At 52.4% G+C, this 21066-nt stretch overlaps 8 protein-coding genes across 8 annotated transcripts; 4 read left to right on the top strand and 4 right to left on the bottom strand.

The window, feature by feature from the left end:
• Positions 1-851: 851 nt before the first annotated feature.
• HMPREF1541_05634 (uncharacterized protein) lies at positions 852-1621 on the top strand (the record flags this gene model as incomplete). Its single annotated transcript, XM_008719974.1, has 2 exons — positions 852-1107; positions 1188-1621. 2 exons carry the CDS (start codon positions 852-854, stop codon positions 1619-1621), a joined length of 690 nt encoding a protein of 229 aa, XP_008718196.1.
• A 287-nt stretch (positions 1622-1908) lies between these two features.
• Positions 1909-8388, bottom strand: HMPREF1541_05633 (uncharacterized protein; the record flags this gene model as incomplete). The annotated part of the gene is made up of 1 exon (XM_008719973.1): positions 1909-8388. The coding sequence occupies one exon, from the start codon at positions 8386-8388 to the stop codon at positions 1909-1911; it is 6480 nt and encodes a 2159-aa protein (XP_008718195.1).
• Positions 8389-8841: 453 nt separating this feature from the next.
• Positions 8842-9254, bottom strand: HMPREF1541_05632 (uncharacterized protein; the record flags this gene model as incomplete). Its single annotated transcript, XM_008719972.1, has 3 exons — positions 8842-8898; positions 8950-8998; positions 9055-9254. 3 exons carry the CDS (start codon positions 9252-9254, stop codon positions 8842-8844), a joined length of 306 nt encoding a protein of 101 aa, XP_008718194.1.
• Positions 9255-9588: 334 nt separating this feature from the next.
• HMPREF1541_05631 (uncharacterized protein) lies at positions 9589-10218 on the top strand (the record flags this gene model as incomplete). The annotated part of the gene is made up of 1 exon (XM_008719971.1): positions 9589-10218. One exon carries the CDS (start codon positions 9589-9591, stop codon positions 10216-10218), a length of 630 nt encoding a protein of 209 aa, XP_008718193.1.
• Positions 10219-10711: 493 nt separating this feature from the next.
• On the top strand, positions 10712-12883 carry HMPREF1541_05630 (protoporphyrinogen oxidase; the record flags this gene model as incomplete). The annotated part of the gene is made up of 1 exon (XM_008719970.1): positions 10712-12883. One exon carries the CDS (start codon positions 10712-10714, stop codon positions 12881-12883), a length of 2172 nt encoding a protein of 723 aa, XP_008718192.1.
• A 705-nt stretch (positions 12884-13588) lies between these two features.
• On the top strand, positions 13589-14912 carry HMPREF1541_05629 (uncharacterized protein; the record flags this gene model as incomplete). Its single annotated transcript, XM_008719969.1, has 3 exons — positions 13589-14278; positions 14322-14507; positions 14550-14912. The coding sequence occupies 3 exons, from the start codon at positions 13589-13591 to the stop codon at positions 14910-14912; spliced, it is 1239 nt and encodes a 412-aa protein (XP_008718191.1).
• A 281-nt stretch (positions 14913-15193) lies between these two features.
• On the bottom strand, positions 15194-18346 carry HMPREF1541_05628 (uncharacterized protein; the record flags this gene model as incomplete). The annotated part of the gene is made up of 1 exon (XM_008719968.1): positions 15194-18346. The coding sequence occupies one exon, from the start codon at positions 18344-18346 to the stop codon at positions 15194-15196; it is 3153 nt and encodes a 1050-aa protein (XP_008718190.1).
• A 67-nt stretch (positions 18347-18413) lies between these two features.
• Positions 18414-18845, bottom strand: HMPREF1541_05627 (uncharacterized protein; the record flags this gene model as incomplete). The annotated part of the gene is made up of 1 exon (XM_008719967.1): positions 18414-18845. The coding sequence occupies one exon, from the start codon at positions 18843-18845 to the stop codon at positions 18414-18416; it is 432 nt and encodes a 143-aa protein (XP_008718189.1).
• Between the last annotated feature and the right edge of the window lie 2221 nt (positions 18846-21066).

Genomic DNA, 21066 nt, shown 5'->3' with positions numbered 1-21066 from the left:
GCCACAGCTCGTCTGAACTATCGTCATCTCTTATTGTCCGGCGGTGACGCTGGGACCGATAGCCCTGAGGCACGGGCGGAAGTGACGACGTGCTCATGTGCTGGGAGTTGCTCTCATCACTGAGCTACAGAGAGGTCTACAGTAGAGTTTTGATGGCGGTCCGCGGCCTAAATATGGCTTGCATCACGCTAAGGGTACCGCAACCAGCTTCTCAGGCACAGCACGCTCTATTTCCCGGCCTTTTCTTGGCGTAGCAGTTCCTGGAGTCTGATTGGCTCTGTCCGAACCTCCCCGGGCGCGTAAATGCACGCGCCCAGTCCTGTCTCGTCCTCTCAAGACCCTCTATCATGTGCTGGGCACACGTTTCACGTTCTTCACCTCTCGCGCAAGCAGCTTGCACAGACGAATCGCATACATCCCTGCTCAGAGGGACCAGGGTACCCGAAAACGTCTCTCATACACCCCGCTACGTGTCGATCGTCCTGGAAAGGTCTCGCTTTGCTCTCGGCGTGCTCTATTGGTACGGCAATAGAAACTAGTTGAGCTGCAAGCGCTGGCTTGGGGCAAGCAGAGCACTTTGCGACCTGTTGTCGTGGCTATGTAGGTATTCCGGAGGTGAATCAACCTCTTGGGCTCTAACCTGCTTGTTCCTTCTTATTCTGTTCATCCCATGCCATGTCCATCCATATCCTTCTGCTTCCTCCCCCACCTTGTTACACAGGCATATACACTCGAGAGGCGTCGTCGGTGTCCACGAACATTCTTAAGCACCATCGCCGAGCCAGACTGAAGCCTCCTGCCTCGGCTTACCGCGATCGATCATCACATCCACGGCCTCAAATCATATCGCCATGGCGACGTTGATATCCCTCCTACCACTCACTCTCATTGCCCTCCTCACCCAATACGCTTCGAGCTCACCACTGCCCCAGAACGGAGATGGCGGCGGATCAGGTGCGCTCCCAGACGGCGGGCTAGGCTACGACCCTTCAGGCCAGGGCGATGCCGTTCCAGGCGCAGCAGGCGCCGACACCGGCGGCGTGCGCCTCAGCAAAGGTGCCATCATCGCAATCGCGGTCGTCGCTGGCCTCTTCGTCATTGCCGGTGGTGAGTGTTCTTTCTCTCTTCCTCAAGCTGCCACCACCGGTGATCAATTCCAAATGCTAATCCTGTTCTATTTCTATCAGTAACAACAGCTATCCTCTTCTGGGGCGCCAAGAAGCGCCAATGGGCCGTCGCCGAGACCATGCGCCGCTCCGTCAGGCGTGTCACCAGCGGCTTGAAAGCCATGACGCCGCGCACCCCACACAAGATGACATTCTCCCCGATCGAGAAGCGACGCGCCGGCAGTTTCGGAGACGGCCTCATCCAAAACCAGCAGAGAACTCCCGTCCCACGCAGCAGCAACAGGGACGGTGTAGAGCAAGAGAAGTCGCGGCCGTCGGTCGCGGCGGGCTTAAGGAGTGGGAGCAACGACAGTGTCCCCATCATGCAGCAGGCGCAGGTGCCCGGCAAGAAGCAGCGGCAGCAGCCGCCGCCGCCCAGGGTCCAGGTGCCTCAGAGCAAGTTCGAGATGGATTCTCCCAAGACTCCAATGTGGAACAAAGTCTTTGGGCGTTGACCTCGACGAGGGTTGTTTGTCCATTTCTCTTCAACGAAGCCATGGGCCTGCTTGGGCTGAGCAATTTTGAGCGATGGGCGTTTTTGGATGATTGAATTGTACAAGTAGCTGAGTACGAGATCACGTTCACAAAGGCGGAAAGGCGTACACGATAGGTGATGACAATTCTGTTCGATCTATCGCGTACCAACAAATGCTAGAGGGGATCTTCTAAGAAACATTTCATGCATGCGTAACCGGTCATAGTGTCATGGCTCCATCCTCTCCGTTCCATCATCCGTAAATACCTAAAGTGTTTCCCACCCGCCATTGTTAACCTCGCCCTCCAGCTTGCGCGCAATGGCACTCCATACGTTGCCATTCACCATCAACCACGTATCCCTTACCAGCCGATCGTATCGCATCTGGCTCAACATCAACTGGTGCTTATTCCGCAGACCACCGTCCGTCTCTCCATGTTTCGTCAAGTATGGTGCTGGGAAAAAACTGCCTAATGGCGGCGTATCACTGTTGCGGAGTAGTAAGCTACCTAGAGCCACAGTCGATGCAGGCGGCGACTGGTTGGGGTCCCGCATGACGTGTAGCAGCACAACATTGCACTTTCGAATGAACAGGAACATGCCAACCGGTGCAGAGCATTTCTCGACGTGCGCATTGCAACCCCCTCGTCCATCCTTGGTCTGGCAACAGACGGACTGTGAGCAGAAGATGTCGCCACAGAAGAGGCAAAGAGCGGGGTCGACCAGTTCCTTGCCAGTATTCGGGCAACGCTTGCGAGAGCTAATCTCAAGGAGCACATCATAGTATTTGGGAAGACCTATGAGCTCAAGGGGTGCAGGATGCAGGACCCGGATGCCAAATGAGGATTGGCGACTCATCGTCAGAGATTGGCCACGGACATCGAATGCATATCGGGGACTGAGTTCGGACTGTTGTCGTTCATTTTGACGATAAGTTGATAAATCCGCCAGCCAACATGAGACGAGCTTCTTGACGCCGCCAGAAGGCGCAAACTCTGTTAGTTCGCCAAGTATGTCTGTGATGGAGGGAAGCTGCAGGAAATGCTGGAGTCGAGATAGTTCGGGCAGACTTGCTTCTGATCCTGCCGTTGTTGGGAAGTCTACACCAAGCGCCACATGGAAGAAGATAGCCGCTTTCCGCAGGAAGGTCAAGGCATACTTCTCCACCACACGTGCAAGTGCGGTCAAGCCATTGGCGTCCACCGAGTCTTTGAACTTCTGAAAGCGTTCGGTTTCCGGCCCAGATGGATGGCTGGCCGATAGCAGTTGGACTTCGATCCATGTCAGGCACTGCTTGTAGGTACCAAGCTCTGTCTCGTCGCGGTCTGCAAAAGCTTCATCTGAAGTTTCTTTGACAATCGCCAGTAGTCCGTCGAAGTCGTGAGCATAAGCGATCACCACCCGAAGGATCTCGGCAGTCAATGCCAACTGAAGCATGTGCCGTTGATCAATTTGCAGTAAGGGACATAAAACGAGTGAGGCATCAACTAGATAGCTGAAGGGATCGACCAGGAGCAATGGATGACTGAAATTGTCAAGGAAAATGGTGTCGAGATGCGTGCTGTCCTGACCCAGCTGTGGGTGTGCAAATAGCTTTTGAAAGAGCGAGAGATAGACCTGCTGGAAATGCTCATCAATGGCACCTCGTATGAGCACATGGCATGTTGCTGCATAAGATCGCACTGTCGAAGCCAATATCTGAAGGTGGCTCAGCGTCTGTTGTGGAACACCGCTTAGAAGCGTGGTACCGAATTCCGCCTCACGGCCACGATGAGCAATTTCAGTGGCGCTGATGGTGTTGGCGAGAGAGCTGAGCAGTAGGTGGAATGAGTTCGGCTGCTCACCATCGTGGAACTTTGCAGGGAAGATACCAGGCTGAGTGACACGAGAGAGAATGTTCAGAGGCCCCTTAAGCCGCAAGTACACACTAGCAAGCTCGGAAATGGGGGCAAGCTCTGGTCTCTCTGAGCTTCCGGCCATCAAAGGACTGTCCGCATCTCCAACCCGAGAGCGTTCGATCGCAGACTCAAGAGCGCTGTTTGCAAAGCTGGAAAGGTTCTGCTTGTGCACTTCAGTGGCACGTCTGGTGAACCCCTCATCGTTGACATTTGCGAAGTGCTCGAGGCTTGGAAGCTCTTCTCCCATGAATTGGGAGTATGTTAGCTTTGTCTCCAGGGTCGCCGGATAAGACTGCTCAGTACTCTTCCACACGATTGGTAAGAAAGCGTTCGCCAGGGCCTTGCACAGAGGGCACACGAATTCTTGTGCCGTCACACGCTCGGGGTGTTGTCGTGCTACTTGCTGAGCGTGGCGTCGCAAGACTGACTGGTAGTAGTTCTCGAAGCAGCTAAAGTGCATGATATGGCCACAGCTAGACGTGAGGGGGCCTTTGGCGGTGGCATCTTTTGGCCAGCCCTTGCTGATACCCTGGCGCCCAACCTTGACCTCATTGCCGGCAGAATCCATTTGACTTACCATTTGTTGGTTGTTTCCAGCTACGCCAAAAGGTCCATCACGGTTCAAGTTCCGATCCAGGTCTTTTGGTGTAGCCAGAACTTCTCGGACAAAGTCAGATTCGCCCAGGTCGGTCTCGCGAAGTAGGTGACCGTCTGTGATCATGGCGAAGGTCCCGTACAGACGCCCATCAGAGGTATCCTCGCGGCATTGTATGCACAGACCAGATGGGAACTTCCATGTCCGTGACTCGGTCGAGCTTGGCAACTCGGCATCCGGACTGTCGAGTTCTTCATCGTCCCAATCGAAACGTCCTTGTTGGTCCATAAAACTTTGTTGCTGTTGTTGGAAAGAAGCCATAACTCTTGCTTTCCTTTCAGCAGAAGCTTTCTTCTTTTCTTCGAGTTCGTTCTCAAAATTGGCAGGCGAGGCTGTATCGAAGCGGCCCGAGGGAAAGTCCAAACCTTGGGTTGCCACAGAGAAGGCTCCAGGACGTTTTTGATTAAACAGTCGTAAGATGTGTCTGATCTTGCTCCGACATGCCGAGTACTCGTCCATTCCCCATATTCTATGCATGACCTTGACAACAGTAGAAGGCACATCGTATTCGTCTGGGTAGGACGACAGGCCAGAGTTGTAGACGAACGACGAACGTTCAGAGCCGAGTGTATCCTCACTCGATTTGTCTTCCAAAGTTGCAATCAGCGCCAACTGGAGCACGATTTGCAAGAAGGATTCTGCTCGTGTTGCTGATACCCCAGTCCGAGTTGTGTAGCCGTCAGCAACAAACATCAGGCTGCGAAAGATTATCTCGCCAAACAAGTTTGTCTGGCATACTCCAGGAAGTTCTTGGTATCCTTCACTGGTGATCTTGTGTAGCTTGGGCTCAAGAACCACGTCCTCAGGATCCTTCTTGAGTTTCTTTCCGAGCCACTTCTTGTAGATGTTCTCGGCCTCGTCTCGCTGGTTCTTTGAAAAGTGTGAGTTGTACGGATCAAGCTCTTGGAGGTACTCTTCTCTCAGCTCGAACAAGCCCGTGTCATGAAGTCCTTCTGGAGGGCGATACTTGGTCATGCTCTCCAGAATTTCTTGTAGCTTCTCATGATCTTGTACGCGCTCGGTGAGCCGAGCAGTCAGATCAGAATACGACAATGGCTTGAAGCAGAGCGAATGTGCGATCTCTTTGCGAACTGTGTTCAATGACGAATCTGGACTTCCAGTGACCGAAGTAAGAGTGTCGCGATCAGAGAGAAGGTTGATAAGCAAGTAGATGAGATCTTCCGCGAGATCAACCATTTGCACATCATCGCAGTCGGCCACAGGAGCATACTTGCCCGACATCCAATCGGTCAAGCCAAAGCGATCAACCATTGAAGCTAGGACGCGGGCTGGGTCACAAGCCACCAGGGCCGTTTGCAGGAGAAACATGTCTCGCTGATGGGCAACATCTCGATACGGCACACTTTTGTATTGGCCCATTTGGTGGCGCAGGCTCATGCCATTCCTAACCCACATGTTCGCCTTCATCTGTGCAAGCCAGGCACAAACTCTGAGCGGGTAGTCAAACATGGCCAGGAGAGCGTCTTCTGCTGAGGTAATGGAGGACTTGATCGCAATATCTTGCTGTGCAATCGGTGCTTCGGCAATTTTGGTCGCAATGTTTTGCGCAGATGCTTTCAACGCTCGGATGGAGGCTGCAGAGTCCTTGCCGATCTCGAGCAACCAAGAAAGCGTGTAGTGGAGAGGATGGTGGAAACTTAGGGCACCTTGCGCAACAGAAAATTTGACAACCCGATGGCTCGTTTGGTGGAATCGCACCAGAGTCTTTATCTCGCTTTGTTCAAAACGTCTCCGTTCCAATCCAACCGCATTCATCAAGGTTAACCCTGCCGTGAGTGAGATAGCATCACAGAGCTCTGAATCCTCTGAGCCAGGCTTGACCAACGAGTTCTGGTATGTTTCGGCAAACACTCGACAGAGCTTGTTAGATTCTCTCGTTAGAACCGATGCACTAATCCAGGTATCGGTTTCGTACTCGACATGCTCACCGACTGCTCGAACATTGGGACAAATACCCTGCAGTAGCTTCATCAGGTCGAGATACTGAGAGAGGTAACGCACGTCGCTTCGAATCTTGTTCTGCACGTGCTCTGAAGCCAGGAAATATCGCAAATCGCTGAAGAAATGGAAAAGCCGTCGATTTGCCACGGCACCGGGGTCAAAGGACAAGGTAGCAGTGGAATCAACTTCTTCTGGATAGCCCACTTGACGATTGGTCAGGAAGGTGTACAGTATAGCCATGACACTTGTCAAAAAGTTGCCTTTCTCGATTCGCTCCTGACATATCGAAGGGGTAGTCAGGATCTGGAGAGAGAGATTGACGATAGAGTGATCTGGCTCTCGATCTGCAATAAGATAGAGTTGGGCAAGTGTTGTATAAAGGCCGGAGAAACGAAGTCCTAGGATCCGTTTGAATTCCGGAATCTTGACAACCGTGCTGATGTAGAGATCTCGCAGACCTATCCGCGCGCTCTTCCATAAGCGGAGGTCGTATACGATCATGTAGTCTAGGCGAATACTCTTTCTGAGATCTTCGTGATCTGGTATCTCTCCAGCAGGAGCCAGTTCTGGATTAGGCATTAGCCAGTAAGCCGGAGGACCCTCCTGAACTGGTTTCGTAGATCGACTGTGCACCTTTGGGACGTGCATGAAGTTGACGTTCCGATCACGGGGCCGTGGGTCGGTATCTGCGCGTCGTGGAGGAGTCGGAGTCGCTAATGCACCAGTGTCGACACCTCCATCGGCTGGAGGCGAAAGCTCATCGCCTTCGATCCGCTCCCCAACGTCCATAAATTCGCCATCGCCGTCCGTATCCATCTCGTCGGCGTCATCGGTAGCGTCTGGATCTCCAATTGGCTCATGGCCATCTGGTCCAGGATGCTGAATCTCGAAGGTAGTTGTTTGAAGGATAGTTCTTCCTTGGTCATCCTCGCCAACACCAATTAGATCCTCGTCAACCTCTTCGATTTCGATGCCGTCAGCCTCATCGCTGTCATCATCATCATCCATTACAGCTTCGACTTGCTGAATTAATGCGGGCTGAAGAACCAATTGAATAGGATCAACGGACAGAGCCCATCTCCGCCGGACGTGTCGAAATTCGTTCCGGCTCTGTTCAAGACCATGCTGGTCGATGCTATCACGACCTGTCTGTGCGTTTGATGCTTGGCTTCCTACCCGCCACACCTGGAGGAGTTCCTCGCAGATTGTCCTGCGGAGTATATGGTGATCACCGCCAATTGAGCACCCAGCAATATCACTCAGCCATTCGATGATTGTTCCACACATCTGTTCTCGATACGTATCTCTGGAGGATCGAATGGTAACCGTGATCTTGATCTGCTCAATGATCTTGGCCATCTTTGTAAGTTGCTTCAGGTCTCTCGAGTGGCGCACGACGCTGCGGCCAATGTCGTTGGCTTCATTGGCCTTGTTCAAGCCAAATTGAATGCGCTCCCCACATGCTCGAGCTACCTGGTCTCGGACTTCTCGCACCGTGTGCTTCTCGTCATTCCAGACCAACAGGCAGAATTCTGGGTTTGCCTCTTCTTCATCTCCTGACACATAGTCCTCAGGCGAGAGTCTACTCCGAGTCTCGTCTTCCTTGATCGACTCTATAGATTTTGGCAAGCGCAGGTGTTCCGGAGAGCAGCCGATAACGTCGCAAAAGTAATCCAGGATTCTCGAAATTGTCAACCGGATTGATGCCTGAAGATCCTGTGGGAGCGCAGAGACATATGAATCAGCAGAGACAAAGTCGTCAGTGGCTGTATGAATGGCACAGTGGACCGGTCGCTTCCACGCCTCTTCATCGCCGCAGTCGCAGCAACCAGAGTTGCCTGCGCTTATACTGATATTGAGCTGGTGGCCATCATGGTCACTCGCAGCAAAACAACGAGAGCATAGAACGGCTGTTGGGTCATCTGTGCAAGTCTCACAGTGGTATGTTACCTCGGCTGGCTTAAAGATGTGGCCACATAGGGTCCCACGAGCACTAGCGCTATATTCAGGCTCCTCTTCCACATCTTGGGCATCTTGCAACTTGTAGGAGTCGGGGAATCCGTTCGGGAATAACGCTCTCAGGTATTCCGGTCGGTCGGCTGTGAGAGCGCGAAAAAGTGTCTCGAAGAGGTTGGTTCTGGCATCGGCGGTAAATCTGTTGTCGAAATGCCGGGGATGGTCACAAAGGGCCCGGCGGAGTTTCTCATCAAGGTCGGTGAGTGTAGAAGTCATCTTGGGGGAGACTCAAAGACCATCTTGGAGCTCCTGAACTTTCAAAGATGTGGTAGGATGTTCGTGTAGATAGACGGGACTTTGTCCAGCGGATGTCAAAGTTGCGTCACCCGTGGAGAGTGGCGGGGTGGCGCAACGTGACTAGCAGATGAACTGATGAGGGTTTGCGACGGACGAAGCCGTATTCAGTTACAATCACGTAGTAAGCGATAATGAGAGGTCTGTAAAAGAGTCGACGGGAATCAAGACGAGGGGTGCATGGCACTTAGCCTGGTGGGTAGGTCCGCCAAGCTTGAACGAAGTGCATCATCTCAGGCGCATCCGCGGCAGCATTGACGCCGTTTTCGCTATATGTACAATCCCAGAGCCCGCGAATTCTTCGAGTATGCTTCCGATGCCCTCGTGACTCTCGGATGATCTCTGATTACTGTATCAATCCATCAGGTGCAGGCATTATTCTTCATCTTCCTCCTGGGTCATGTATCGGTGCTTGATGTCCCTCCATTGTCTCTGTAGTGTGTTAGATTTTCTCTGATAGCCACAAATAAGGTCCAGACGTACGCCTTTGTTTATTGAGTTCCAAACCAGATCTGTGCCAGTGTCGAAAGCCCTGTTGAATTGTTCAGCCTCGCCATGGCAATCGCAATCCCAAATCCGCAGACTCACATCTCAAACGCGAAAGCTCCGGCGAACACGGTGGATAGGAAGACATAGTTTCGGCGGAAGACGCCACTATCTTGATCAGTACTGCGATGCATCGTCTCGTTCCGATCGACCTTACTTGAAAATTCCCTGCGAGAACCGACTCTGCTGCGGTAAGCGATTGTCCAGACGACACGGGGCGGAAGACTAACGACTAGCGACATCTTGTCGGTGTATTGACCGAAGGTGCCCGGAGTGGTTTTGGGTGAGCGTGGAAGATTCGTGCAGTGGTGAGAGCAGTTCAGCAGTCGGCCAGGAGCTCAATATTGCTCAGCTTGTGATTGGCTCCGCGGCATGATCCGAAAGTGGAATGTTTGCCGAGAAGACGACCGGGCTTGGCAACCACCTTCTTCCTTGCCTTGACTGACAACTTTCCACCGCTTATGCTTGCATTTCTGGCTGTGGTGCGCATCTTACATGGTGCAGACTCTTGCTCAACCTTTTGAACACTTCCGAAGTAATAATAATCTGACAGATCCAGAGTGTGGGTCGACCGATATGGCATCGCCAGCCAAGTCTGGCATCCAGACTGGTGCTGACGGTGCTTCCTTCATCCCATCTTCACGGCGAGCAGATGGATCAACTCGGAAAGAAATCCGTGTTCGCCCCGGGTATCGGCCACCCGAAGATGTCGAAACTTATAAGAACCGCAGCGCTGAAGCCTGGAAGAATCGTGGTAAAGGTGGTGTGCTGGGGGCTGATTCTGATCCTCAGCCGGCCGACAGCGAGGCTAAAAGCAAGAATGCGAAACGAAGGGAGGCTGCTCGAAGAAAGGCAGCGACCGAAGGCCACGAGGATCAACAACTTTCCTCAGCTATGAAGGATGCATCACTAGAGGCGGAGGGGAAAGCGAAACAGAACTGGCGAAATCCAGACAAACTTGCCACCAGTGAATCTGCCGATGTCAATACTGATGCGGACAGTCAAAAAAAGATCAGAAATGCTCTGAAGAAGCTAAAAGCCGTGCGTGAGCTGAAGGCTAAGAAAGCCGCCGGGGAAAAATTGTCTACCGATCAACTCATGAAGATCAGCAAGGAGGAAGAGCTTGTCCGTGATTTGAAGAAATTAGGCTTCGATGGATCTGACCTGGACGAAGGACAGTATGATGTGGCCCCAGCGACCGGCTGAGTGCAGATTTACGCCAAGCCCTATATATAAGCACCATGAGATGCACGCCTCGTCTACCCCCCGCGCACACTTCCTGAGGATCTGATGGGCTCTCTTGGAAGCTTCCTTTGAGGGAAGGATCAAATCGCCACTGTCCCAAGCGAGAAGGAACCAGGGGCTCGAGTCGCTATGCCTATACCGATGTCAGCCAGATGCATGACATGAAGCGTAGGCGCAAGACGTGTCTCGAGGCAGCGATCTCGGTCGATGGAAATGTTGCCTCCCAGATCAAGGGAAAATCCATCGAGTCCCTGGCGAGTCCTGAAGTTCTCGTGCCTGGACGCAGAGGCAATACCCCCGCGTGAGGCTCAGCCTTGTGAACACCACGGAGCCTCGTCACACAGAACTGCCGGAGATAATACTTTTTAACTCAGATACATTACCAAACCACAACTTCTAGACTTTCCTGCTCAATGTAGAGCACCACCCCGATGCGTTGTTCTGCTTCCCGGATATGCTCCTCGGTGTCGGCAGCGCAGCTCGCCGTCATGCCACGAGTGAGCTTCATCGGTACCACATTGCGACCTTAGCTTGGTCGCGTCCATTCACTTCTTCGACTTTTCGATTCAACGAACCAAAGCTCCCATACCTACTACCGCATTCCTTCATCCCACGAGCGCATCCGAACCCCGCCGCAAAAGATATCGCTGTATTGGGAGGGGGTGTAACTGGCCTCACAGCCGCTTACGAACTCTCAAGATGCATACCGGACGCGAACATCACCCTCTACGAGAAAAGTGACAGGCTTGGTGGCTGGATTGACACGGAGATCGTGCAAGTAGATGGCGGCGAGATTCTCTTCGAATGGGGTCCTAGGACACTGCGCCCTTCAATTCAAGGAGCCGGATGGGCCACACTACACCTCCTGGGAAGCTTCCTCGAAGATCGACGCACCGATTGCTCACTGCTTGCTTTCTCGAAACGCTCGAATTTAGCCCGCAATCGGTTTGTCTACTACCCAGATCACCTTGTTCGCATGCCGAGTGGATCTGGAAGTTTTATCTCCGATACCTACGACCTCGTACGCTCCCTATGGTCAGAACCTATCTTCCAAGGTGTCCCTAACGGGATCCTGGCGGAGCCTTTTCAACGTACACGATCAAGACAAGCACGAGATGAGTCTGTCGGTGACTTTCTCTCCAGAAGGTTTGGGCGGGAAGTTGCAGATAACCTGGCGTCTGCTGTGATGCACGGTATATATGCCGGAGACATCTACAAGCTCAGTGCCAGAACTTTACTACCATCGCTATGGTACCTTGAGATGCGAGACTCGGACATTCGAGGGCACGAGACCGGCCAGGGCATATTGGCAGAGGTGGCTGAGATGTTCTTCCGCGGAAACCAGCTCCTGACCTACGAGGATACCAAATTTCGCAATGTGAACCCAATAGGCCCCGCCAATCGGACTGAAATCTCACCGGTGCTGGCCGCATTCCAAGAAAGCAGTGTCATTACGTGGTCCGAGGGCATGAGTTACATCACTCGAAAACTGAGAGCTGGCCTGGAGAGAGCGCCCCGAGTCACGATCAAGACCAACGCTCCTGTTGACTGGCTGTACCACGACAAGGATACACAGAAGGTGATGGTCAAAGATCCGTCTGAAAAGAACCCTCAACCTTACGATTACGTTATCTCCACATTAGCACCACGGACGATGAGATCAATCATTCGCTCATCACCCGAGATTGGCCGCAAATGTGAGACTTTCAGTTCTGTGGACAAGAGCGTGTCTGTGATGGTTGTCAACCTCTGGTACAGGTCACAGGTGCTTGCTCCTGAACACGAGGGCTTTGGATATCTCATACCTCGATCGGTCCCTCTTGAGCAAAATCCTGAACGAGCACTTGGGGTTATATTTGCTCATAATCTCACTTCCAGTTATGACGTGGCTGAAGAAACAGTGGAAGACGTGGAGAAACGTATGCAAGAGATTGAGGACCACGGGGCCAAAGAGAGGGAACATTATGCTAATGAGGCAAGAAAATTAGATGAGCGGTTGGAGAAGGCGACTGACGATGCTGAACGATCCGAGATCGAAATGATGCGGTCGGCCTTCGAGACGTATCGACAAGACATGGAAATCGATTTCAAGAAAAATGATGAGGCTGTGGCGCTTTGGCGTAAGGACAAGGCCAATCAACCGCCGGTATCGAAGGTCAAACTCGGGCAAGACACTGTTCCAGGCTCAAAATTCGGTGTGATGTTAGGAGGGCATTGGTGGGATGGATGGGAAGACGGTGACTATCCTTCGGAACAAGAAGCGATCGATATGGCGAAAAGTGTCTTACGGCGCCACCTGAAAATCGAAGAAGAGCCAGAGGTTGCCAAAGCTAGGCTACAGAAGGACTGTATCCCACAATATCCTGTGGGATACCGAGATTATATGGCCAAGATTCACCAGGAGGTGCTCATACCAGGCTTCGAGGGTAGGCTGAAAGTGGCTGGTCCCTGGTATCAAGGCGCAGTGGGAGTCAACGACTGTGTCCGGAAGGCCAAGCAAGTTGTTATGGATATCAGAGAGGGATGGGATCAGAACACAGGTCTGGAGCAGTACACCGAGGATGAGAAGTGGTTGTTGAAGAACAGATCCTCGGGGTTTGTCGATGTCGACGATGGGTCGGAATAGTTTGCCTCCAATCGCTCGTCAGATCAGATTGAGGGGGTATGCCGAATTCCGTGGTTCGCAATATCATCACGCGACGCTGCTGTTCGACGGATAGCCCTGTTAGCCATGGCCTCTGTTCGAATGTGAATTCCGAGAAGCACTGAGGCTTAAAGTTCATATTTCAACAACAGTCTCCAGTTTGAGCTTTTTCATTCAGTCTGCCAAGTAACTGTGATGAGAATATCGATATCCCCATCGTTCGTGACCATGCGAACGAGCCGTATGCGATGCGGAGCCGATAAGCTATTCTGGAGTCTGTCTCAGCGTGCTATTCATCAGGATTTTCTCTCTGCACTACGACTACTTGGAGGTTGGGGGCAACCAAACGATGGGTAAGGTGAGGGCCAACACCGACCACCTACATTTGGACTGATGAGGAGGAAAGTGCTTGAAGTGGTTTGGTGCCCAAGATTTGAACACTAACATTGGCTGTCGTATGTCAGCACTAACCCAGCCTTTTCAGTCAGCTCAAGCATAAATGCTGAAGACAAAGCGTCGAGGCGTCTTATGTCTAACGCCATTCATGCTCGTTCGCTTACTTTTAGATTGATGGAGCTATTGTTGTGAACATGACAAAGCCATCAGCCTCGCAACACGGCCATGATCTTTATATGTCGCCCGTCCCCAGGCGATGGGCTTTTGTTCTCCATCCCATCGTTTGACACCATGCAGTTGATTTGGGGGCTGGCTGCCTTCGCTACTTTGGCTTCTGCCATTCCCCTCGAGGGTCGGGACTTCCACTACGGAGACCGCTCGGTCTATGCTTCAGCATATAATGCGGCGCAACCTCCGCCGAAACAGACCTACGCTCCAACTCCGGGAGGTTCAGGAGACTCTGGAGCTTGGTCACCACCAGACAACTCGCAAGGCGTCCCTGGCGCTCCGAAGGAGGTGAGCGACGATCCCTTCTCGCTCGATAACGGCTTCCCCAATATTCCGAACCCATCCGATGCCTTGACCAAAATCAATACCGCGGCTCGGGGTACACTGTCGAACGCACCGCCTCCCGCCAAAGCCCCATCCAGCGAGACACTCACGTCGCTTCGCCTGGTTGCCTTCAACGAGCTCTTTGAAACCTTCTATTTCACCGAGCTATTGAAGAATGTAACCGAGGGCGTCGCAGGTTACGGGTTCCAAGACCAGGGATTCAAACAGAAGGTCATCAACACCCTGACTGCGGTGCAAGCTCAAGAGGAACTGCATGCGCTGAACGCCAATGGTGCTCTGGCAAGAGCCAATGCGGGACCAATCCAGGCTTGCTCGTACAAGGCAAGCGTCGACAATTTCCACGACGCCATCTTCCTCGCCTCCACATTCACCGATGTCGTATTGGGCACACTGGCCGACATTTCGGTGGTACGTCGGGTATAGCTGTCTTGAACGTTGCTGACGGATTCAGGTTGCCGGTCAGAATGGTGACGCCGCAAACATTCGCGGTTTCACTGCTTCGTTGGGTCAAGAAGGTGAGCAGAATGGCTTCTATCGGGATTTGCTCGGGAAGTTGCCATCTGCTTTGCCATTCTTGACGGCCTCGCTGCGAGACTTTGCATTCTCTGCACTGAACCAGAACTTTGTTGTGCCTGGCGTAAGTTCCTTCCTTGAAACGAGTACCAAGCTAACTCGTTAGTCCTGTCCTAACAGCAATACCATCGACCTCAAAATCTTCGGCAAATTGGATGTCCTCACGCCAAATCCAATTCAACCCAAGGACCAGGATCTCAAGTTCTCTTTCAAGCCCAATGGTGGTAACGCTGATGGTCTGTCTCTGGTGTACATCAATCAGCAGAATGTGCCGGTCGTCCAGCCAATTACAGGCGGCAAGCCTGGTAGTGATGGGGTGGTCAAATTCTCTTCGCCACTTCCATACACCAAGCTTCTCATGAATGGTCTGACGATTGCGGCGGTTGTAGAAGGCCCGGGACCTTTCCCAAATATCACATCAGTCGCCGCAAAGACACTTTTTGGTCCAGGCTTGATTGAGATTAATTGATGTAGAGTAATGCATAATGACGGGAATCTGATCTCCGGCTATTCAAAGACTTCCGCATTCATTCCGTTGGAAGTGATGGTGCTGAGGCAATTCACTTATGATGTACAGCTAGCATCTTGCAGCAAGCAGTGTCAGTGTGAGGCCAGCTAGCCGAGGAGGGCACGGGAGCTTACCGGGTCGGCTATAAATATCTCTGCCCATTCTTGCTCCAAAGGAGTACTGTCGGAAAGGTCACAAGCTGCAACTGAACGCCTGGTAGGCAGATCAAATCTCGGCGCTGATTATATTGATGGCGATGGCGATGGCGAGTTGGATCGATATTCAAGCTTGCGCAAACGCCCCCTTCCTCGCCTCCCTCGTTGTCCATACTCTGCCCAACTGCTTGGGATTCTCAAATCATCACCACCGATTGAACCCGGAATTGGCCCACCAGACGAAAGTCCCAGTAACATTTCGTAAAGAGTGCTGGACCGGCCATAAGCATTGTTCGGCGTATGTGTCACATCTAACGACGACTCAATCCACGACCGTTCTCCGCGGAGAATCTTCTCTCTTTCCTCTGAATTGAGTTCCAAGACGAGATCGTTATAGCTGTCCGTCAAGTTCTGGAAGAAATCGTTGCCGAGGGACTCCCATGATCCACGACTGTGGGCTTGCCGAAATCTTTCCACCACGTCCTCCCTGAGATCAAGAAAGCGTCTCGTGCCGCTCGGTTTCCAACGCGTAATCTTAACGGGAAATAAATCTCCCCTGAAGACATCTTGGATGCGAATGCTAAAAACCAAGATCGTCCACTCTTCGATTTTCTCCTTCATGAAGTTGCAATCGTTGTCCGGAATGGGATATGCCCCTCTGATGGTTCGACTATGGCCCAGAAGCCAGCCTTCTACATGGCCACTATGCATGCCAGTTTCTCCACAGTCGAAGAAATGTGCTGGAAACCTTAGAAAATCCAATTCGTACTCTGGGCCAATGTTTCCAGCGTAGGCAACAAGCACATGATCGACGAGTGGACGTGTGCAAACAATGCCAAGACTGTCACTTCTGTCTTGTGGGGGACCAGTACCGTGATATGCGAAGGTGTATTCCTTCAGCGGGTCTAGGTCTGTGATTACTGTCGAGACCAGGTCCCCGCGGAATCGATTCCAGGCAGAGTTGAGATATGTGCACAGAGCATAGGCAGCGGCCGTGTCCCTAAGCTTGACTTCCGAGGCCCCAACGTAAGCACGCACAAAACCGTCGAGCGTATGCATTGACGTATAGGCGAGAGCGATATCCTCAAATGGTGGGAGGTCCGGAGCGCCCATATACTGAGCCAGACGACTGACCTCCTCGTCGTTGGTTTTCGATAGACAGCGTCGAGTCAACTGTCTAAAGAAAGCGTCGACCACGGGAATTGTGGTCATATTGCGGCCCTCATCTGTCATTGCCTCGAGATAATGCATGACTTGGCGATCAAATACACCCTTATCGAGCTTGGTTTCGTCGATGAAGAGGGTTGCTGCTGCGCCCTGGACTAATCTTCCGGCGGCCTGGTCGTCCGACAACTCGAACTTGGCAAAGTATTGTGTACCTGCCTCGTCCTCGTGTAGGAAGTCCTGCACGCTACGGTGGACGAAAGCGACTCTGGAGTTGAGGGCAAACTGCATGCGCGGGTACTGAGGTGGAATGTCTTCGCCCCATACTACACCGGCCCCGGTCTGTTTTGTTGGCATGCATTGGACAAGACCGGCACAAGCGGCTTCGACCCTTGGGCCGAGCCCCTCGAGCTGCTCCTCGAGATATGACAAATAACCATCGTCGAATCTCCCAGTAAGGGATGGCCAGTGTGGGCTGCGTTCGGAGGGTAGAGTGGCAACAAGAAGCTCGAAAATAGAGGTGTCGCGATCAATACTGGACGCAAAATCTACAAGCCGAAGGTACGGCTTCGGGTACTTCAAGTAGAACTTTGCTTGCCGTTGCAACATGTGCTTGAAGAGATCGGTCATTTCGTCCGGACACTCCTTGAATCGAAGGTCCAGGCTTGTTTCGTCTTCACCTTCCCGAGCTGCCTCCGCAAGGTCCGAAGAGATGAGGTGCGCCCAAAGGAAAACTCCTTCGGCACGGCGTGTAATTTGCGATATATATTTCTCGGCTTTGGTTCCAACGAGCCGCCGCGAGCAGTCCTGGAAGATGTCGTTATCGTTGAGATCATGGAGTAGCAAATGAGGAAACTGTCTTAGGGTTGCGAGGAAAGGACTCTCCGGTCGGCTAGAGCTGCAAATCTTCAAGTTCGAGTTTGTCTGACAGAGATCCAGGATGACGTTAAGTAGTCGTTGACGATTGCCTTCCATCTCGTCCAGACCATCGACAAGAAGACAGTAGGCAAAAGAAGAATGCTCTATGAGATAATTGAACCAGGCCTGCAGCTCCTTGTCTGTCCATGACTCCATACTGGATCCGTTGGGCAACAAAGCAGACCGTAAATTCAACGGAACATTCCCATCGCTGTTCTCACGAGCGATATCAGCCAGGGTCTGGTCTATGTCGAGAATCTGAAAGCAAAGCGCCCTCCAGAATCCTTCGATTGTCCGAAGCAAAGAGGTAGTAGAGGGCCGGAAAAAGAAGAACGAGAGAACTCCGAGAGGCCTCGGACCGGCCCACTGCTGCAAATGCGAATGGCCGATCTGCTCAGGTTGCATTCTGTAATATATGAAATCCATGAGCGTGGATTTGCCTGAACCCGGTTTGCCCGAGATCCAGAACAGGTCGTCATCTCCCTCAAGCCATTCGACGAATGAGTGTGGCAGTGTCGGAGGCAGGGGAGGGGTAACAGATCGGAATGAACCAGGCGTGCCAGGCAGGGAGGCGGGCGACGGAGATCTTGTCCTCACCCCTTCTTCTGATTGCCTTGTCTCGTCGTTCGAAGGAGGCCTCTCCAACGCGATTTGAGGAGCCTCGTCCTGGGTGCTCGTCGGAAGTGCGGGGCTCGTTGCCGAGCGATCAGAGTCCTGTGCTTCGTCGGTCCCGCTCTCATTCGCAGTGTTCAGCGACAGAATGCTTTCCGGAGTATCTGGCCTGACAGGAGGACCGAAAATCCAAACAAGGGTATGGCCGAAATCATCGATTCGTCCTTCAATCATGTTTCGCCGCTGGTTGATTTCAGGAAAGGCGAGGGCCTTCAGCAGACGTCTTTTGCATTCGCTGAGTTCGTTCTCACGGCGCAAGGCTATCTGGAGTGCTTGTCGTTCGGCGGCTCGACTTAGCTGAACATCTTGAGCGGTCAATCTTGATGTTATTTTGGCCTCTGAAGCAACGATTGCGTTACTGAGCTCTTTCGACAGAAGCCTCTGGCCTTCTAAGACGCGGGTGATGACATCTTGCTGGGCCTGTGACAGGCTCTGAAACTCTTGCCTTCTAGATTGCTCATTCTCACCGATCTTGATGCTGAGCATAGTCAGTTCATCGATCTAGCCCTGAGGCGGCGATTATCGGGGCACGCAACGAGGTGGTCAGGACTTACTACAAGTCTTTCAAAATGGTGGACCGCAATGCCTTCTCCTGCAGCTCAAGTCTTTGTTGGAGCTTTTTGATTGTGCCGCTACTTATCAGAGTCTTCAGCGTAGTCTTGAAGGCGCCTCCGATCTTTTTGATGCCCTGTGACTTTGACAACTTCAGCCTGTTGAGTACGATCTTGAGCTCATTGGCGGTCGACGACGCATCTTGGGCGATGCGTTGCACCCTTGTGGTACCCCCCGATGACTTCGCGCTTTGCAAAGCCGTCTGCACCTCTTTGTTTGCGGCAGCAACCTCTAGGGTATACTTCTCGACCCGATTGTTGTCATCAAGGCTCCCATTATCGCAGAGCTCTTTGCAGGTTCTGGCACCTTCGATTGACCATTCCACAAGTTGAATCACGTTGCAGGCAAGCGAAAGGGCCGAGAGAGGGTCCATCGATCTCGCTGTCGTTCATGGCAGAGACAGGCGCCAACGGTCGCAGGCAGGAAAAGGTTTTCGAACATGGTTGAGGTGGGCTGTTGCCCGCAGGCACTACTGCGCCTCATCGCGTGTGGTGCCTGAAGATGGGCTGGATGCTACGTGCAGTTGTGCGGGGTTCTTGCTCGGGCGGAGCAGAAAACCAAGCGGTGCCACTCTGGGCCTTTGGCGGCTGTCGCCGCACCCGGGCAGATCCGCCGCGGCAGCAATCTACAGTAGAAACGCCAAGACCAGGCTGCCTCGTCTCAGGAGAACAAGGCGTCTTCAGTCCAAGTTACCTCCTGCCTGTAGGTGGCTCGAATACGCAACCTCTAGGAGCGCGTTGCTTCATTTAAGGGGTTAGTCCGGTCATTGAGCTGTATACATACAAGGCATGAATGAATATCAAGAGCCAGTAGAATTACTACAGGTGATCAAGCTCTGGAGGCCGCTGTAGTCAGGTTTTGTTGACTCCTGTCTAATGTATACCTGATGTTCATAATGCGATGACTCAAGTCAAGGATACTGTAGCCAGATATCTCGGATCTAACAAGTCCTGATATCTTAGTTAGACCTTAGCACAGTGTTAGTTTAGCCTCGATCTAACTGTAATTTTGCTTTGATTTGCGCTCAACTCTACCCTAATTCTATACTGATCTAGACTTGACTCTCTTACGTAGAGGCTGATATGGATCAAATACTAGCATAGACGAATATATCTCAGCGTGGGCAAGTATGAGAACGTGGTCCCTTGAGACCACGACCCAAGGTTCGGTGAACCGAAAGACGGTGTTTCATTTTGGATTTCGATCAATGACCTACGCTTCCTGGGCTCACCACGCCGACAATTGATTGTACAATCGTCGACAGAACAGCAATCGTTGCGTAAAACAAGCTTCTCTCCTCTTTTGTAACCCGTAATTTGACGTGCGCAATGTTAGTGGCAGGCATGGGATGTAGGTACGTCGACGCGTTGGCAGTTGCAGCAAGCTCAGAAACGACTCACTGATCGCCGCATCGACGCCAGTATGGCGAAGCTGAAGCACTACAAGATGAGGCTCTGGAGGCCCATTGCCTTACTTCACAAGTTCAAGTGACTCCGCTCCGTTCTATATCCGAGCCTGGACTCTGCGTACCTTGGCACCATGCAGCGACTGGCTTTAGTACTTTCCCTTCCTGCAACCACTGGTCCTAACTAGCGGAGATCTTAACCCACAAGAACGAGTCGCGTGTGCATCCATGAATATGACGCTAAACATGAGCAGATGATTGAGCACCAACGAGACAAGGATCGTTGGAAGACGACCTTGGGTATGCTGGAGCATCGGCCAGCTTATGGCGTTAGGTATCATGTCCAACTTCAAAAATTCAACGTGACGCACGTGTGTCATCGAGAAGACCGACCGGAATATCAGCGCGAGCCTCGGATCAATGCAGATCGAGCACGTGAGGGACATGGGAGATCAAGTGGATGATGGCGCGCGGAGGATAGTTGCTGATGAGGAGTGCCGTGAGAGGGTGTTTGTGGCACACCAATCCCGAGTCTCTTGTCAGTCCCTGCAGCGACAACCTCATCTGTCCGTGGTGAACCACCAGAGATTGGTAACTCATTGGGCAAATTACCTAGGACTGTCCGACTGAGCTGGAGTTGTCGCTAACTTACAGTAAGGTATCATCATTGTTGCTCTATGTCTCAAACAGGAGCTTTAGCAGCCCAAATCTGCCAATTTGAGTTAAAAATTCGTGGGCGGCATCCACCAGGGCGGTGATAGGTTCATCAATGATCCGCCTTCAACCGCAGAGGGCAGTACTACTACCTCGTGCTCGTGGGAGAAGGGTACTGGCAGGCAGACCCAGATGTGCTAGCGACGGAAGGGACGCAGAGGTGCGGATCATGGTCTGCTCCGAGAACTTATGCCACATGGCGGCATAGTCCAACTTTTTCGAGGCGGAGCGAGGATTGGGTTTCTTACTCGCGAGTTCGACTTCGAAGCAAGAAGTATCGAGCCAAGAAGTCCTAGGCTTCGAGCATCTAGCCTGGTACTATGTCTGAACAGAGGAGTACCAACTCAACACCCGGCGAATGGGTTCAGCAGCAATACAGTAGTGGATCAAGTTGAAGTTTGGAGCAACCGACGCACCCCAGGGCGAGCAGGGCAAGAGGCGAGATAGACCAGATGAGCATCTTGCATTGATCAGC

The sequence above is a fragment of the Cyphellophora europaea genome (assembly GCF_000365145.1).
Source record: "Cyphellophora europaea CBS 101466 unplaced genomic scaffold supercont1.5, whole genome shotgun sequence".
NCBI lineage: Eukaryota > Fungi > Ascomycota > Eurotiomycetes > Chaetothyriales > Cyphellophoraceae > Cyphellophora > Cyphellophora europaea.
The sequence above is the reverse complement of the archived record's forward strand: the minus strand, read 5'-3'. Positions and strand labels throughout refer to the sequence as shown.